Here is a 15,769-nt window from a genome sequence, read left to right on the forward strand (position 1 = left end):
AGACTGTGAGAGCCAAATAGAAAGGTCAGTTTTTTATTTGAATATTAGTAGCTACATTTAAATGCTTTTTAGTATTGTTTTTTTTAAATTCAGTTTGCGTATTACGTTTTTTGTTTTTTTTGTTTTTTTGCTTTATTAGTTCATCCTGCTTTTGTTGTGCTGTTATAAAGTGTGGGTAATTCTGCTGATATGGTCAGGGTAAAAGTTAATCTGGCAAGCATTTTGCGAAGCAACAGTTTGCCTTTATAGTTGTTTAATGTGTTTTACTGATAGATATAGATAACCCAGACTTGAACGGATATGTTTTGTTTTGAAACTCTCAATTTTGTGTACAATAAAGTCCTTTCTTCAGTGTTTAATGTCTGCCTTGTTTTCATTATTGGATTACATCCAAGCTGCCTTTTGGAAATCACGATTCAACAACTTTGTTTCCAATCTTGCATGAAAATACTGAGTAGTCTTGTCCAGTGCATTAAAGCACTGTGTGTGACTGTGGTGCCTATAGTCAGCCTGCAATCCACAGCCACGACACTCTCTCTCCACGCTACACCATAGCCTCCGTTAAACGTCCTGACATCCTTTCCCCACCTATTGCTTTTATTCATGAGATGAGAAGACTACACTTAGGCAAGTCTGCTGAACCAGATGGGGTGAGTCCCCGTGTCCTCAAGACCTGTGCCCCAAAGCTTTGTGGAGACTTTCATAAACTCTTCATGAAGAACCTGAGTCTGCAGAGGATCCCAGTGCTGTGGAAGACACAGTTAGTAACTTAGTTACATTACTAGTTACTTTTATCAAAAGTAACTCAGTTACTTCAAGTTACTCGTTACTTTCAAAGTAACTAGTTACTAGAGAAAGTAACTTTGGTTTTACTCAAAATTCTCTTGTGTTGCTTCCGTAACTGGATACCCAGTCTTCTATTTGCTTACTTGCCACAAGTGCACTGTGCCACCTACCAACAGAAAGGAAAAAATAATGTGCATATTTCCACAAGAGAAATCCCACGCCTGGACCGTTGTTGACCGACGCCATGATTCTAGCCTACGTCACAGCGTCATGTGCGCTTTTTACATCCAACACAAAAACTGCAGTCGTGGTGCTTTCGATTGTACTCAGAACTTGGAAATTCTGCCTTCCGAATAGGAAGATGTAGGCAACACCAGACTGCAGATGAGCTGCATACAGGGCTGGACTGGGACAAAAAATCGGCCCGGGCATTATGACTAGAGATCGGCCCGCCATTATAGGAAAAATCATAAAGCCTTTGAATGAAAACAAACACTGTTATGACAGTGATGTACACTGTTTGTTGTAGGATTCAGATAATTACTTGTTAAAAGCGAGACATTTTAAATGAGAATAAGAAAGAAAGGTATTTCTCTGTGCCCCCCTTTCCCTGTTAATGCCCTAACTGGCCCCCCTGGCAAAACTGTGCTAGATCCACCCCTGCACAGTTACCAGCTGTCAGCTACATAAAAAAAGGATCCTGGTGTTATTTGTCTCTCAGAAAAAGTTCATAACTTCCCTTCAACTCATTCATGTCACCTAAAAGGTAAACCTGTTTCTCCATCACCTGTTCAGCTCTGATGATTCAGTAAGGACATGTCCTGGTTTCATCTTCATGTTTCCCTCTCACCAGGTATACAAACCGACATCATGACCAGCAGCTTTTACGGCTGTGGCTCCAGCAAACATCAGCTGATACTAGAAATTAATATTAAATAAATTCTAACAACAGCTGATCAAGCTTAAACGTGCTGCTGTTGTTTAGCGCGACATCCGCTGGTTTCCTCTTTCTGGCGCAAAGTGGACGATAAATAAACGAGAGAGAAAAGCCGATCAGCTGATCATTGATCAGTTTCATGATTGAAGTAGAAACAGGAGAGAGAATGAGAGGAGAAGAGGCAGCTGCAGCGCAACGACAGAATAACTCCAGCTTTGTGTCTTTTTCATTGTAGCTGAAGTCGCGATGATTCCGTTTTTTAGGGGACGGTTGGCAACTCTACTAACTAACCTTATGAACAAAATACTGCTCCGACCACTTTTTCTTTGTCTTTGTTTTTTAAGTTAGTTTTCAGCGTTTCTAAATCGGCAAAATCATCACCATTGGGTACATTAGGTATGACAGTGACACTCTTGTTTCTATTGGTATACAATGTACTCACAATTCGAAGTTTTTAACTCCGGATCTGAGCTGGCCGAGTGAGATCTCGAGGGAGAACAAAGGGAAGCGGCGGCGGCCTAGAGGGAAGCGAGCCGGCGTCAGGAACAGGCTGAGAGCTCGTGCACACCGCACACCTCTGCCTAGCATCCTGCTCGCCAACGTCCAGTCACTGGAGAACAAGCTTGACGACCTCAGGGCCAGGATAAAGTTCCAGAGAGACATTCGGGACTGCAATCTCCTCTGCTTCACCGAGACATGGCTGAACCCAGCGGTGCCGGACCACGCCATCCAGCCGGCCGAGTTCTTCTCGGTTCACCGCATGGACAGGACACGGGACTCGGGGAAGTCAAGGGGAGGCGGCGTGTGTTTAATGGTGAACAATAACTGGTGCAACAGTGCGAACGTTGTTCCTCTCACACGCTCCTGCACACCAAATCTGGAACTACTGTCCATCATGTGTCGTCCTTTTTATCTACCTCGGGAATTTACATCGGTCATTGTAAGTGCCGTTTATATTCCACCACAAGCGGACACGGTCACCGCCTTATGCGAGCTGCATGAGGCACTCACACAGCACCAGACACAACACCGGGACGCTGCGCTTATTGTGACGGGGGACTTTAATAGCGCCAACCTCAAACGCGCAGCGCCGAACTTTTATCAACACATCACCTGCCCCACCAGAGGTGAAAGGACACTGGACCACTGCTACACTACGGTCAAGGACGGCTACAAGGCACAATCCCGCCCCCCGTTTGGCAAATCTGATCACGCCGCCATCTTCCTCATGCCAAAATACAAACAAAGGCTGAAACAGGAAGTTCCGGTTCAGAGGAAGGTCGCGCGCTGGACGGATCAATCGGTGGCCGCGTTACAGGACGCACTCGATGACGCAGACTGGGGCATGTTCAGAAACAGCTCCGACGATGACGTCAACGTGTTTACGGAAGCGGTTGTGGGATTCATCGGGAAACTAGCGGATGATACCGTGGAGACAAAGACTATCACAACGTTTCCCAACCAGAAGCCGTGGGTGGATAAAACCATCCGCGACGCTCTGAGATCCCGCACCGCTGCCTACAACACGGGACTCATGACGGGGGACATGGACCCGTACAAAGCCGCGTCATATAACGTGCGGAGGGCGGTGAAAGAGGCGAAGCAGCGCTACGGGAGGAAACTAGAGTCACAACTCCAACAGAGTGACTCTAGGAGCCTGTGGCGGGGACTAAGGACAATAACGGACTATAAAGCACCAACAACCGGTATGACGAACGCGGCCGTGACTCTGGCAGACGAGCTGAACACTTTCTATGCTCGCTTCGAGGCTGCAGCTAAGGTCTCCAACAATGCTAGTGTTAGCGGCGCTAACGGCTGCAGACAGGAAGATACTGCCAGCACCGGAAACGTGCTCGTCATCTCCGAGCATGAAGTAAGGAGAGCCTTCAAGAGAGTGAACACCAGGAAAGCAGCAGGACCAGACGGCATCCCAGGTCGTATCCTAAGAGACTGCGCATACCAGCTAGCTCCTGTGTTCACTGAGATATTCAACATCTCTTTATCTCAGTCGGTGATCCCCACATGCTTCAAAGAGTCCATCATTGTTCCTGTCCCGAAGAAACCCCACCCTGCTTCTCTCAATGACTATCGCCCTGTAGCCCTCACCTCAGTAGTGATGAAGTGCTTTGAACGCCTGGTCAGAGACATTTTAAATGAGAATAAGAAAGAAAAGTATTTCTTTGTGCCCCCCTCTCCCTGTTAATGCCCTACCTGCCCCCCTGGCAACACTTTGCTAGATCCGCACCTGCACAGTTACCAGCTGTCAGCTACCTAAAAAAGGATCCTGGTGTTATTTGTCTCTCAGTTCATAACTTCCCTTCAACTCATTCATGTCACCTAAAAGGTAAACCTGTTTTTCCATCACCTGTTCAGCTCTGATGATCCAGTAAGGACATCTCCTGGTTTCATCTTCATGTTTCCCTCTCACCAGATAACCAAACCAATATCATGACCAGCAGCTTTACAGCTGTGGCTCCAGCAAACATCAGCTGATACTAGAAATTAATATTAAATAAATTCTAACAACAGCTGATCAAGCTTAAACGTGCTGCTGTTGTTTAGTGCGACATCCGCTGGTTTCCTCTTTCGGCGCAAAGTGGGCGATAAACAAACAAGAGAGAAAAGCCGATCAGCTGATCATTGATCAGTTTTCATGATTGAAGTAGAAACGGGAGAGGGAGGGGGGAGAATGAAAGAAGAGGCAGCTGTGCAGCAAAGACACAGAATAACTCCAGCTTTGTGCCTTTTTCATTGTAGCTGAATTACGGGACAAACTGTTCCTTTTCACCTCAATAAGAAACGCGTAATATTTTCTCTGAATACCAGACGGGACGGTTGGCAACTCTAATAACTTATGAACAAAATAAAGTTCAACATCATTAACTTCATAGCACCCACCCAGCTGTATAGAAACTCCGTCATGCTAGCTAGCACGCAGTACGGAAAAAGTCAGCATAACGAAAATAAACTCCACCTAAACTTGGTTTATATCTGACCCAGATAGACTGCAGGTCATAACTTCTTACCTGAAGTTCAGTTCACACTTGGACCGGCGGCCCCCTCGGGTCTCTTTTCCTTCTGCGTCCCTTTTCCTTCATCCACCTGCTGGCCTCCACCACTTGCTAATGTTACTGAATCTGTGGAAGCTCCGCGATAGCCACCACACGAAGTAACGAGTAACGACCCTATCTAAATCCCAGTAACGAGTAACGCGTTCCTGATTTTGGCATAATAACTAGTTACCGTGCTCGTTACCACAATAATAACGTAGTTACTGTAACGCGTTACTTAATAACGCGTTAGTCCCAACACTGCTAGTAACTAATTACTTTTTCAAAAGTAACTTGCCCAACACTGCATATGAGTAAAGAATGAATGTATTATCACGTAACAGATGAATATAGATGGACCAATGTTGTAGCTACAGCAGTGTCCATAACCTTAAGACCATGCTGTATAACTAACATCACTGACTCTTGGTCTCAGTAACCAGCTGCTTTGCCTTTTTTCCTTTCATCAGACCATGCAGAGATACAGCTGCCCGCCTTTTCCACAGCATTAACTGTGTTGTAGAATTTTGCTATTTTATGTCCTTTAGCTTCAAGACCATCAACTACATCCTGCAAGGCAAAGAGGAGAGAGACTCAGATGGAACAAAAGGTGTAAAATGTCTTAATTTATCATTTAAATACACTGAATATAATACCTTTTCAAGCTTGGATTCAAGTTTTATTTCACTTTGAGAGTCTACAAGAACAACAGGAGTATCAATTGCCTCCTTAAGGCTCTTTCCAAACCAAAGGTGGTTCATGAGTGCCTTGAAGAGAAAGAAAATTAGATGACAACGTGATGATTACAGGATAAATTAGGGTGAAGAATCTTGTTACTATGATGCAAGCTTTAACAGCAAATTTATTTAATATGTAATGACACTTTTGTGTGTGTACCATGCATACGTACCGAAGCCACTGCCGGTGGAATCATTTCAGCACCAGACCCTCCAATCACCAACATCTTCGACTGAGACTTCAGCACAGATGGGGCCATATTGGAGGGAGGTCGCTCCCCTGAGAAATACAACAAATACCAGGACAACAAAACCATTTTTTCAATGGTTTTGCAGGACAAAACTAGAAAACAGAAATCAGTCTGTACACACATATTTGTGCATAAATCATTCATACAAATGTTTCACACACAAATCAGTTTTTTTTTTTTTTTGCAGTATTTTCATACCTGGATTTTTTATGCTCTACAAACAAATTTAGAAGTGCCTCTGCCCATGCTTATCAACAAATGAAAGTGCATACGCAACAAGTGAGTGCTTTCTACTGAATCTGTATCAAACAAAAGTGAAATGTAGGGGTGGGCGGTATAAACGGTATATGGTAGAAATGATATAAATTTGGCCAACGGTAGAGATTTTTACTATACCGCTCTACCGCGATAGCGCATGTTGATGGTGTCATCAAGCTGCGCCTGTTTTCGTCGAAAGCATTGCAGCTGCAGCGAACAACATCATCTGCAAATTATGCCGGGCAACATTAATAGCAAAGAGACAAAGCACTTTTGGAATATGGGGAAAGCCAAAAACTGCGCTTCCTCCACTTCCGTACCATTGATCCATTAATGCTGAATTCTCTCGCAGTTGCTCTATTCCCATGTTGTTGCAGTATATTAATGACTAACCTCGTATTGTGGATAGATTATCTCAGTTGTTCTCCAAACTGAAGTTTGGTCCGTTTACATCATCCTGCCATGTGATTGTATTTGTCCCTAACCACCAGAAACCCTCATGTTAACTTCTATCAAATGGGAAAAAGTTAGTGGCCATCCTTCAGCTTCACTGTGTTAATGTTATGCTAACATAGCTGCATTGCTAGCGATTACGTAGGACATCATTATTTACCAGCTAGTTCAACTACAAAAGTCACTGCTGTTTAGTTTTCTGTCTTCATTTATGTTGGAAGTGATAGCAGAGCTGTATGTTTTAATTATTTCAGAAATCTCTCAGTCAGAACATGGTATATTATGTTTAGGGGGAAACTACTGAGCTAACTTCCTGCTAACCTCTAACTCTGTTGAATTTAATAAATTCTGTTTTCATGGATGCCTGGATGTTAAACTTAATTGGTACACCTAGTAAAGCAGCAACGCTGATCATTTTGCCTTATAGTGTGTAAAATACGTTATACAGAAGAAAAGACTATATCGCGATATATATATATTGTTACCGCACATGCTTCACATTATACTATGATATGGATTTTAGGCCATATCGCCCAGCCCTAGTGAAATGTCTGTCAAAGTGCAGCTATTAATGAGACTGTCACAGTGTGTTAGATTAATAATAATAATGGATTGCATTTTATATAGCGCTTTTCGGGGCCCTCAAAGCGCTGTACAATTCCACTATTCATTCACTCTCACATTCACACACTGGTGGAGGCAAGCTACAGTTGCCCTGGGGCAGACTGACTAATGATTAATGTTTGAATGATGCTATGTACTAGAAAAGAAAAAACTGAACAATATATAAATTTCCCCACGTCACAGTAACGGTATCTTCATTAAAGCAGGGACTGCTCATGATCTATCAGTTAATAATGTTTGGCGTTCTTCTGTATTTTCATTTCAGGTTAATATTGTGGAATAGTTTGTAATGCTGGTTATTACTAATTACATTTAGTACAAAAATTTGTCCCAATTAGTAAATTTGTCCGCAAGCCAATATAAAATTAATGCATATTATTTTCTCATATTTTCATACTATATGGTGATCCAGTGTAACTCCTTTAAAACTCGTTATTCAGAATCTCAGTAACCAAAGTAAAATTCTTTGCATCCATCAATTATCCCAGCTGACCAGAAGTTAAATTGGAATTACAACAGATATTGATCCCACCACCACACAGGTGGTGGGATCAAACTCAGGGCCTCCATGCTATAAGGCAACACCGCACCACTGTGGTGCCCTATGTATATATTTAAATGAGTATAAATATCCATATACTGTTAAATCACAACAGCACATTTATATTATAAGGATAACCCCCTTCAATAGAGACAAAACCAATAAGATGAGCCGCTTATGAGCAAGTACTTGGTGACAGACGGAAGGAAAAACTCCCTTTTAACAGCAAGAAACCTCCAACAGCACCAGGCTCAGAGAGGGCAGTCATCTGCTGTGACTAGCTGAAGAGTGAGGTGAGGAAGACAGGACAGATTTAGAGAGCTTATGTAATTTGTGTTAACAGAACTTCACTCAGAGCTCAACTGTGCCTGTTTTTGAACATTGAAAACATTTTAGCAGGCTATGACATTAAATAGAAAATGCAATTTATTCCAAATTTACCTGATGTGCTTTGTTTTGGCAGTTTTGTTGACCATTTTCATGATCAACAACACATGATGCATCACAATGAATTATGAAATGCCATTTTCTCTTCTTATTTCTTCAATGGTGCTTTTTTTTGGTACTATTAGATTAAAAATGCATGGTGTGCAGTTTGCCCAGATGTTGTTTTTTTCTTTCAAATTTCTTATATTTGCCTATATATTTGCATGCATATTTATCAAGTATATGTCCTCGGAATTCCCATATGCTTGTTTGCCATTCACCTAGGGACCAGTTTTGATCTGAGGACACCACAAGGGTTACCCATGTGTAACGCATCAGTTTAGCAGATAAAGTAAAACTGCGAATTAGCACTATAAAAATCAGAACTGAAGTCCAGAAAATTTGTTAATAAATATTAAATTTAGAAGGAATCCTGCTGATCCCTTACCATGAAAAATGTTATCAGCTCTACCACAGAAGTCAGAGAGCTGGTTGTTGAGGATGATTCCAGTGCTTGAAGAGAGGACATTGGACCCAAATCTGTAAAGAATAAACATTAAATGAACTAGGTCTAAACCCTGTCACACTGTTGTGGAAAAGTCAGCTGGTTTCTAACAGTGAAACAGAATGATGCAGGTATGGACTCATCATTGATGCTGCTGGTGACAGACACAGCAGATCCATCTTCAGCCAGCACAGATACATGTGTGGTGCCGATGCTGTCCAGATACAAGTTTTTGCCGTAATACTGGGGATCATGAGTCTTGTCGCTGCTGATCAAGCTCCGTATGTGGTTGGCAAAGCTATCCTCTGTCAAATTTTTTGCCATCTGTGTGAAATACAGAGAATTAAGACCCATAATTAAATAAGAACATTACAGAAAATACATTGATATCAAGAAAATTAACAAATTACAGCCAAATATTACCAGAATTTTAATCATTGATGCATCACTGATGCTGCTGGTAACGAACACAGCAGAAGCACTTTCAGCCAGCACAGACCAATGTGTGATACTGATGCTGTCCAGACATGATGAAAAGGTGTAACTAATTATTGTTATAATAAGCTTCTATAAGAACTTTAAGGGTAAGTAGCAGCCACGTAGTGATATGCAAATGCCCTTGATAAACTGATCATTAACACAAAGTCACAATCTCACCCCAGCAAATTAACCCAAAGTCCGACTGTGCAATGCTCAGAGATATTACAAAAAAACTTCAGGCCACAATTCATTATCAATGTGCATAAACCGACTGTGATGGGATGTGGTTTGTGGATGAGCTGCAGGCGGGGGTGGAGCAGTGGGTTCAGGCAGAGCAGAGACTCATGTGGTATTGCTCCTTTTACCCATTTAGTCACTTAAATATAATCATACTATATGCAACAAAGCAGGTGCAAATCTGTAGGATTTTCAGATACTTACTTTATCTGAGTTGAACTTTGGATCTCTGATATGTTTCTTTAATCCATTGGCAAATTTTAAAGCTTCAATATAACGGTGATAAAACAAAATCTTTTCATCAGTCGTCTTAGGTTCTGAATTCATTTTGTATCCTGAAAATATAAATAATTGTTATCTCTTTTATTTAAAACATCATTTCTTAGTGTATCACATTTGTAAAGATTGAGAATGATCCTTTTCTTATATGAAACAAACTCTACATGCTAGAAGCAACAATCATGAACCTTTCGTGATGTTGAGGATGAGGCTGAGTATGGCTCCTCCTGCAGGGGGTGGAGGGAAGTACATCCGGTACTCTCCCAAAGAAATATTCCACGCATCAGTCACATTAGCTTCATACGATGCCAAGTCCTCCAGTGTGAGTTTTCCTCCTAAGCAAAAACAGTGAAACAAATGATTCTGTTGAAGAAAAATGAACACAACACATCTCATAATCAAGACTTTGAATGGCTCCAGACAGATCACAGTGCAGCCTGTGAGGGATCATGTTAGATTTTTCCAAAACCAATCGATTTTTTAATTTGTAATTAGATCATTGTGCCTGGCAGACATAGAAAACGGTCAGAAAGAGAGCAGGATGAAACCCATCTGATAATACCTGCTTTCTGTATGTCACTGATTAAATTCTTTGCTATTGTTCCGTTGTAAAACACATTTGGTCCCTCGTTTGCGATCGTCTCCAAAGTGTCAGCCAGTTTCTCAAATTTCACAGTATCACCGGTCTTAAGCAGGTTCCCATTTTTATCTAAATATAACTCCCTAAAAGACAAAGACAGTGAAATAAAGCTGAAACATTCATTGTTTCCTCTTCGTATTTTTGAAATCACATTGTGCGTGTATTTCATACCGTAGTGACGTGTTACCAATGCGTGGGATGTGTTGACCTTGGTAGTAAGGAATAGGGAATCCTTCTCTGGCTAATTTGATGGCAGGTTGAAAGAGGTCGGCCCACGGCAACTTCCCATAAAGCCGGTGTGCTGCTTCATAACCTCGAATTTCCCCAGGAACCCCAATCCATCTGCTATCTGGTTAGATAGATAATGGGTAGTCAGGGCTGGAAAGTCCCACATACATTTGCTCGTGTTTTGAGTAAACTGTAAGCAGTGTTGGGGAGTAACGGAATGCATGTACCGCCATTACGTATTTAACATACAAAATATGAGTAACTGTATTTCGTTACAGTTACCGTTTAAAAAGGTGGTATTCAGAATACAGTTACTTTGTTGAAATGAATGGATTACATGGTGGTGTTTTCCTGTTCTCATTCAGTCGATTCACTCGGTACAACACATAAGTATGGGATATCACACCCTCGCGTGTCCTGGCTGAAGAAACCTTTATTCACACCAGATAATGTGTGATGACACGCGCACGGCCGTGCCTGCGACATATAGCTGCTGTCACAGTCATCCCTCAGTTCTTACGCTCTTCACCTCGCTGAGAACACCTCTGCTGAGTTGGGCTAGCTAGCTGCTGCTAGTTAGCTTCGTTCTCTGCCGACTTGAACTTAGCTTAACTGCCCCTGTTGGTGTTAGCCTCCACCGCGCAGTTGGTGCTAAGCTGCTGGCGGAGCAGCGTTTTCCTGTGCAGCGTTTCACTTTGCGTTTTGGAATGGACTCCAAGCCGAAGCGAACAAAGCAGAAATCTTCTGTTCGCCCCTGTCCTCAGGGATGCGGTTTATCTTTGCATGACAGCGACCAGCACAATGCCTGCCCTGTCTGCATGGGGATCGTCCACGCTAGGAGAGCGTTGACGGAGCCCGAAGCTTGTGCGTTTTGTTGCCAGCTCCAGCGCTCGACCCTGGAAAGACGGGTGACGATTGTGGAAAAAGTGCTGGGACGCTCGGCTGTCGCACGGCATGACCCTCTCCTTTCCGAGTCTTATCCGGTCGATGCTGGGCTGACCACATGGAATATGTGCCGAGCCGGAACCATGCAGGAGAGCTGACGGGCTTCAGCCTGGGTTGAAGACTGGGCTGCGAGCTAACAGCATCATGGGACAAACCTCTGTCTACCCGCATCACTGTGCTCGGCTATGGACAGTACATGGAATTGGATGGCACCGAGGGGGCTGGCTTAGCTAACCTTCCCCCTATGGAGCAGTCTCTGACTGCCTCGTCCCATAACCATGGTGTCGGCGGCCCCGCAACTCTGCCGTCCAAGCACTGCAGATTCTCTGCTTCGCAGCTAGAGAAGATTTATCGGGCTCAGGCCGGCACTGCTCATGCCATGAGCTCCGTCACCATGCTCCAGACGTACCAGGTGATGTGCCTGGCGGAGCTCAGCTCACTGGTTCCTGATGATCGCCCGCTGGCACTTCTTCTTAACGAGGTCAGAGTCGACACAGATTACATCCTCCGTGGGTCCCGCTGTGCAGCGCTCTCCCTGGGCAGAGGGATGGCTTCGACAGTAGTGGCGCAGAGGCACCTGTGGCTGACCCTCTCTGACGTTTCAGATAGGGACAGAGCTGGCTAGATTCGATCTGAGGTAGAAGCAGACAGAAGCTCTGCACGACATCATCCCCAGACGTCAGGCGAAGCCCAAGTCCGCAGCTAGCTCTCACAGGCCTACTGCTCCTCTGCGGACTGCCAAGAGACCGGCACCCACCGCTGCAGTGGGTGTGCCACCAGCGGGAGCACATCCTCCAGCCCGAGCTCCACGCCAGTCGGCCTGGAGTCCCACCCTCGGGCCCCCAACGGGACCCGACACCCAGGAGGAAGAAGCCTTGGCCCTCCTAGCTGTGGTTTCGAGTAGAGAAGGTGTCCAGCGGCAGGGAGACACTGCTTTTACCCCTCTGTTGCCGCCCAAGAGGTACCGCTTAAGTTCTGTTCAGGTTGTCAGCCCCAGAAGGCGCTGCACTTTCCTAACACTGTCTCCCAAGCACAAACCCCCTGCACACAAAATGTCAGGTGACCACATCAAGTGTTCCTGCTGTTTTTCATTGTTGTGCCCCAGGAAAGGTTCCTCCAACAAAATGTATGACTGTACAAGTTCCCATGTTGCAATCAATAAAGAGTGTTGTTTATTCTCAAACAATCACAAATGCTCAGCCTGCAGGCAGAATGAGCCAGGTCAGGCAGGTGATGCATTCCCCTACAGACACACTGGGGAGGGATAACGCCCCGCCAACGGTGCTGCAGGTCAGCTGGCTGGCTGCTCACTTCCCTCAATGGCACGCTTGCGCCCCCTCTCCGTGGGTGCTGCGAACCGTTGCCATGGGTTACCGGTTGCAGTTCTGGGTCAAGCTGCCTCGTTTCCAGAGAGTGGTAAACACGACTGTTGCCACAGAGGCGGCCATGGTACTCAGAGAGGAAATAAAGTTGCTATCGCAGAAAAGAGCAATACGAGTGGTCCCCGCTTCGGGGACAGACAAAGGTTGGTACAGCCGTTATTTTGTTGTTCCAAAAAAAAGGGGAGGGCCCATCCTCGACCTGTGAGTCTTGAACTCGTATCTACGAATGTACAAGTTCAAGATGCTAACACTCAGACAGCTCTTGAATGCGGTCGGCTCGGGAGATTGGTTTGCAACAATCGATCTAACAGATGCGTATTTTCATGTGACTATACACCCGAAACACAGGCAGTTTCTGAGGTTTGCATTCGAGGGCGTAGCCTACGAATACCTAGTGCTGCCATTCGGGCTGAAACTAGGGTTGCCAACCGTCCCTTAAAAAACGGAATCGTCCCGTATTTAGAAACAAAAGCACACGTCCCGTATTGAGCTAATAAGGGACGCACTTTGTCCCGTAATACAGTGAGAATCAAAAGTAGTCTATAAATGTTAATGGAATTAACGCTTCGTTTGAAAACATAATTCCCAGCCCCTCTCCTGCTTTGTGACCAATGAGCTGACAGCACACTTATGACAATTCGAGTATGACAATTCAGATTACCGCTTATCTCATTGGTCGAGGAAAGGTCGCTTACGGAGAAAATACCGCAAGACAACAGATGACCACAACAAGAAGCATGGCCAACAGGGAAACAAACGCCGACACTGCGGTGCAAGTCTTGGACGACAGTACACCTGGGCAGTAAAGCTGGGCAGACACTGTGCGATTTTTTCAGTCACGTTATTCAGCTCCTGCTCAAACTGCCGATTGACAGGTTAGAAGTTGGTAGGTCATGATGCAGGGTCTCACACTATACCGCCCGATGCTCTGATGCGACCTGAGTGCTCACACTGTGCCTCCATAAAATGAAGGTTATAACAGAAAATCTATCGCTCTCTCTCTCTCTGTCTTTCACTCACACAGACACACCACCACCATCAGCTTTGCTAAATTGCTAATGAAAAACATTGATCAGGCAGCTGTGATTGAGCAGCAGTGTAAATCCAACTATTTTCACGGTTGTTGTGGTCGTGATAATTTTGTGATGCCACATCGAAAAGGCTCGGATGAGCTTTCCAAAGTTCTACAAGTTGTGCCTCCATCACTTGTGTCCAGATCACACGCTGCACAGCTGTACTGCTCCATCTTTTTCACTGACGTTTACGTGTTTGCGCTGAGCAGTGTGAGCGGCTGTGGTGACACCCTCACGAGCGATTGATGATCGGGAGCTGGTCGTGAGGTGTTAATCGCTTCTCGTTACCCCACGTATACTACACGATGCACGATGAAGGCCAAAATCGGGCCGATCACCAAATCGGTCGCACGACTCAAAAATCGTCTCAAAATGGGCCAAAAATCGCACAGTGTAAGCCCAGCATTAGAGCAGCAATGTTTGTTCCCCTCAGAGAAAGAAAAAGAAAAAGGCTGCAAAAGTACAGGGAGGAATGGGAAAAGGAAAACACCTGGCTGGGAAAATGCATGATAACACCTATAAAGCGCACTGCACTGTGTGCCGGCACACTTTTTCCATAGGCATGCTTCTAGTGGTGGGCACATGAAGAACATGAGGGGCGTGACAGCTCGGGGAACCCTTAACCAATTTTTTGTCCACCAGGCCACGGCAGAAGCAGATATGGTATGTAGACACTGTTTGTTGTTTAAACCCTCTGGTTAAGGTTAATATGGGCATGTGCAGTGAATATCAGCGCTATGTGGCCAGAAGTGTGATAATATAATTTATTTTGTGTAATAAACAACTGCAAGGATAGATGATTACAACAAATAGATCACTAATACATAAAAGTAATACATAGATTAATAATGATGATGAGTTATGATGCGTAATCATGGGAACAAGTGGGTTTACAAAAAGGAGCAGCTGATTAGCATTAGAAAAGCTGAAATAATACCTCAACTGAAGCCAATTGTACTAAATGCACTATATGTGCACTGTTACAAGAATATTTTTCGTTCTATTGTTTTCTATGTAATTTTAAGTTAAGCAGGACAGAGTTCTTTTAAAGAAAGATTTACTTATATTCTCAAAAGTTAAGCATGACAGGCTTCTGTTTAAGAAAGAGACCTGTTTTATTGTGTTAATGTTGTCATTTTGAGCTAAAAATAAATGGCTAAATGATCATTTGTTTCCCATATGGTCATATCACAAAGAATATGCATCTGCTTAAATCAAATTCAAGTCAATTGGTTAAAAAATAGGGGCAGCACGGTGGCACGGTGGTTAGCACTGTTGCCGCACAGCAAGAAGGTCCTGAGTTCAATTCTACCATCAGGCCGGGGTCTTTCTGTGTGGAGTTTGCATGTTCTCCCCGTGTTTGCGTGGGTTCTCTCCGGGTACTCCGGCTTCCTCCCACCGTCTAAAGACATGCAACTTGTGGGGATAGGTTAATTGGATAATCCAAATTGCCATTAGGTGTGAATGTGCGAGTGAATGTGAGTGCGAATGGTTGTCTGTCCCTGTGTGTTGGCCCTGCGACAGACTGGCGACCTGTCCAGGGCGTACCCCGCCTCTCGCCCTATGACAGCTGGGATAGGCTCCAGCGCCCCCCGCGACCCTGAAAAGGATAAGCGGAAGCGGATGGATGGATGGATGGTTAAAAAATAATTTCACACACAAAAAAAAGCTACAAAATTCACCACACTGGGAAGGGTGAACTGGGTTGCCCGGCCCTGGCCACGAGGTGTCCCTTATTTATTTTTCAAGGAGTTGGCAACCCTAGCTGAAACATATTTGCGAAATGTGCCAAAGCAGCGCTAGCACCCCTTAGAGAGAGAGGTATCTGCATTTTAGCCTACCTAGACAACTGGGCTCTCGTAGCAGTAGTGACTCGTAGCAGGTGGAGACACAGCTGTCGCTGGTTCTGTCACACATTCAGACACTGGGGTTTTCTG

The 15,769-nt window shown here is 44.4% G+C and overlaps 1 protein-coding gene across 1 annotated transcript in view; it reads right to left on the reverse strand.

Moving 5' to 3' along the window:
• Positions 1–5,140: 5,140 nt before the first annotated feature.
• The window catches only part of LOC146696149 (glutathione hydrolase 5 proenzyme-like), a 62,013-nt gene continuing 51,384 nt past the window's right edge, over positions 5,141–15,769 (reverse strand). The window contains exons 4-12 of the mRNA XM_085474262.1: positions 10,376–10,553; positions 10,127–10,287; positions 9,753–9,899; positions 9,490–9,620; positions 8,708–8,892; positions 8,512–8,603; positions 5,684–5,790; positions 5,430–5,540; positions 5,141–5,343 (exon numbers count right to left, since the gene is read on the reverse strand). Of these exons, the coding sequence (XP_085330388.1) occupies positions 5,206–5,343; positions 5,430–5,540; positions 5,684–5,790; positions 8,512–8,603; positions 8,708–8,892; positions 9,490–9,620; positions 9,753–9,899; positions 10,127–10,287; positions 10,376–10,553 (1,250 nt within the window). The 3' untranslated portion in view covers positions 5,141–5,205. The remainder of the gene's footprint in view (positions 5,344–5,429; positions 5,541–5,683; positions 5,791–8,511; positions 8,604–8,707; positions 8,893–9,489; positions 9,621–9,752; positions 9,900–10,126; positions 10,288–10,375; positions 10,554–15,769) is intronic.

This window comes from Copadichromis virginalis, linkage group LG12 (genome assembly GCF_057382275.1).
Source record: "Copadichromis virginalis isolate Kocher_CV1m ecotype Utaka linkage group LG12, C_Virginalis_male_GT1.1, whole genome shotgun sequence".
NCBI lineage: Eukaryota > Metazoa > Chordata > Actinopteri > Cichliformes > Cichlidae > Copadichromis > Copadichromis virginalis.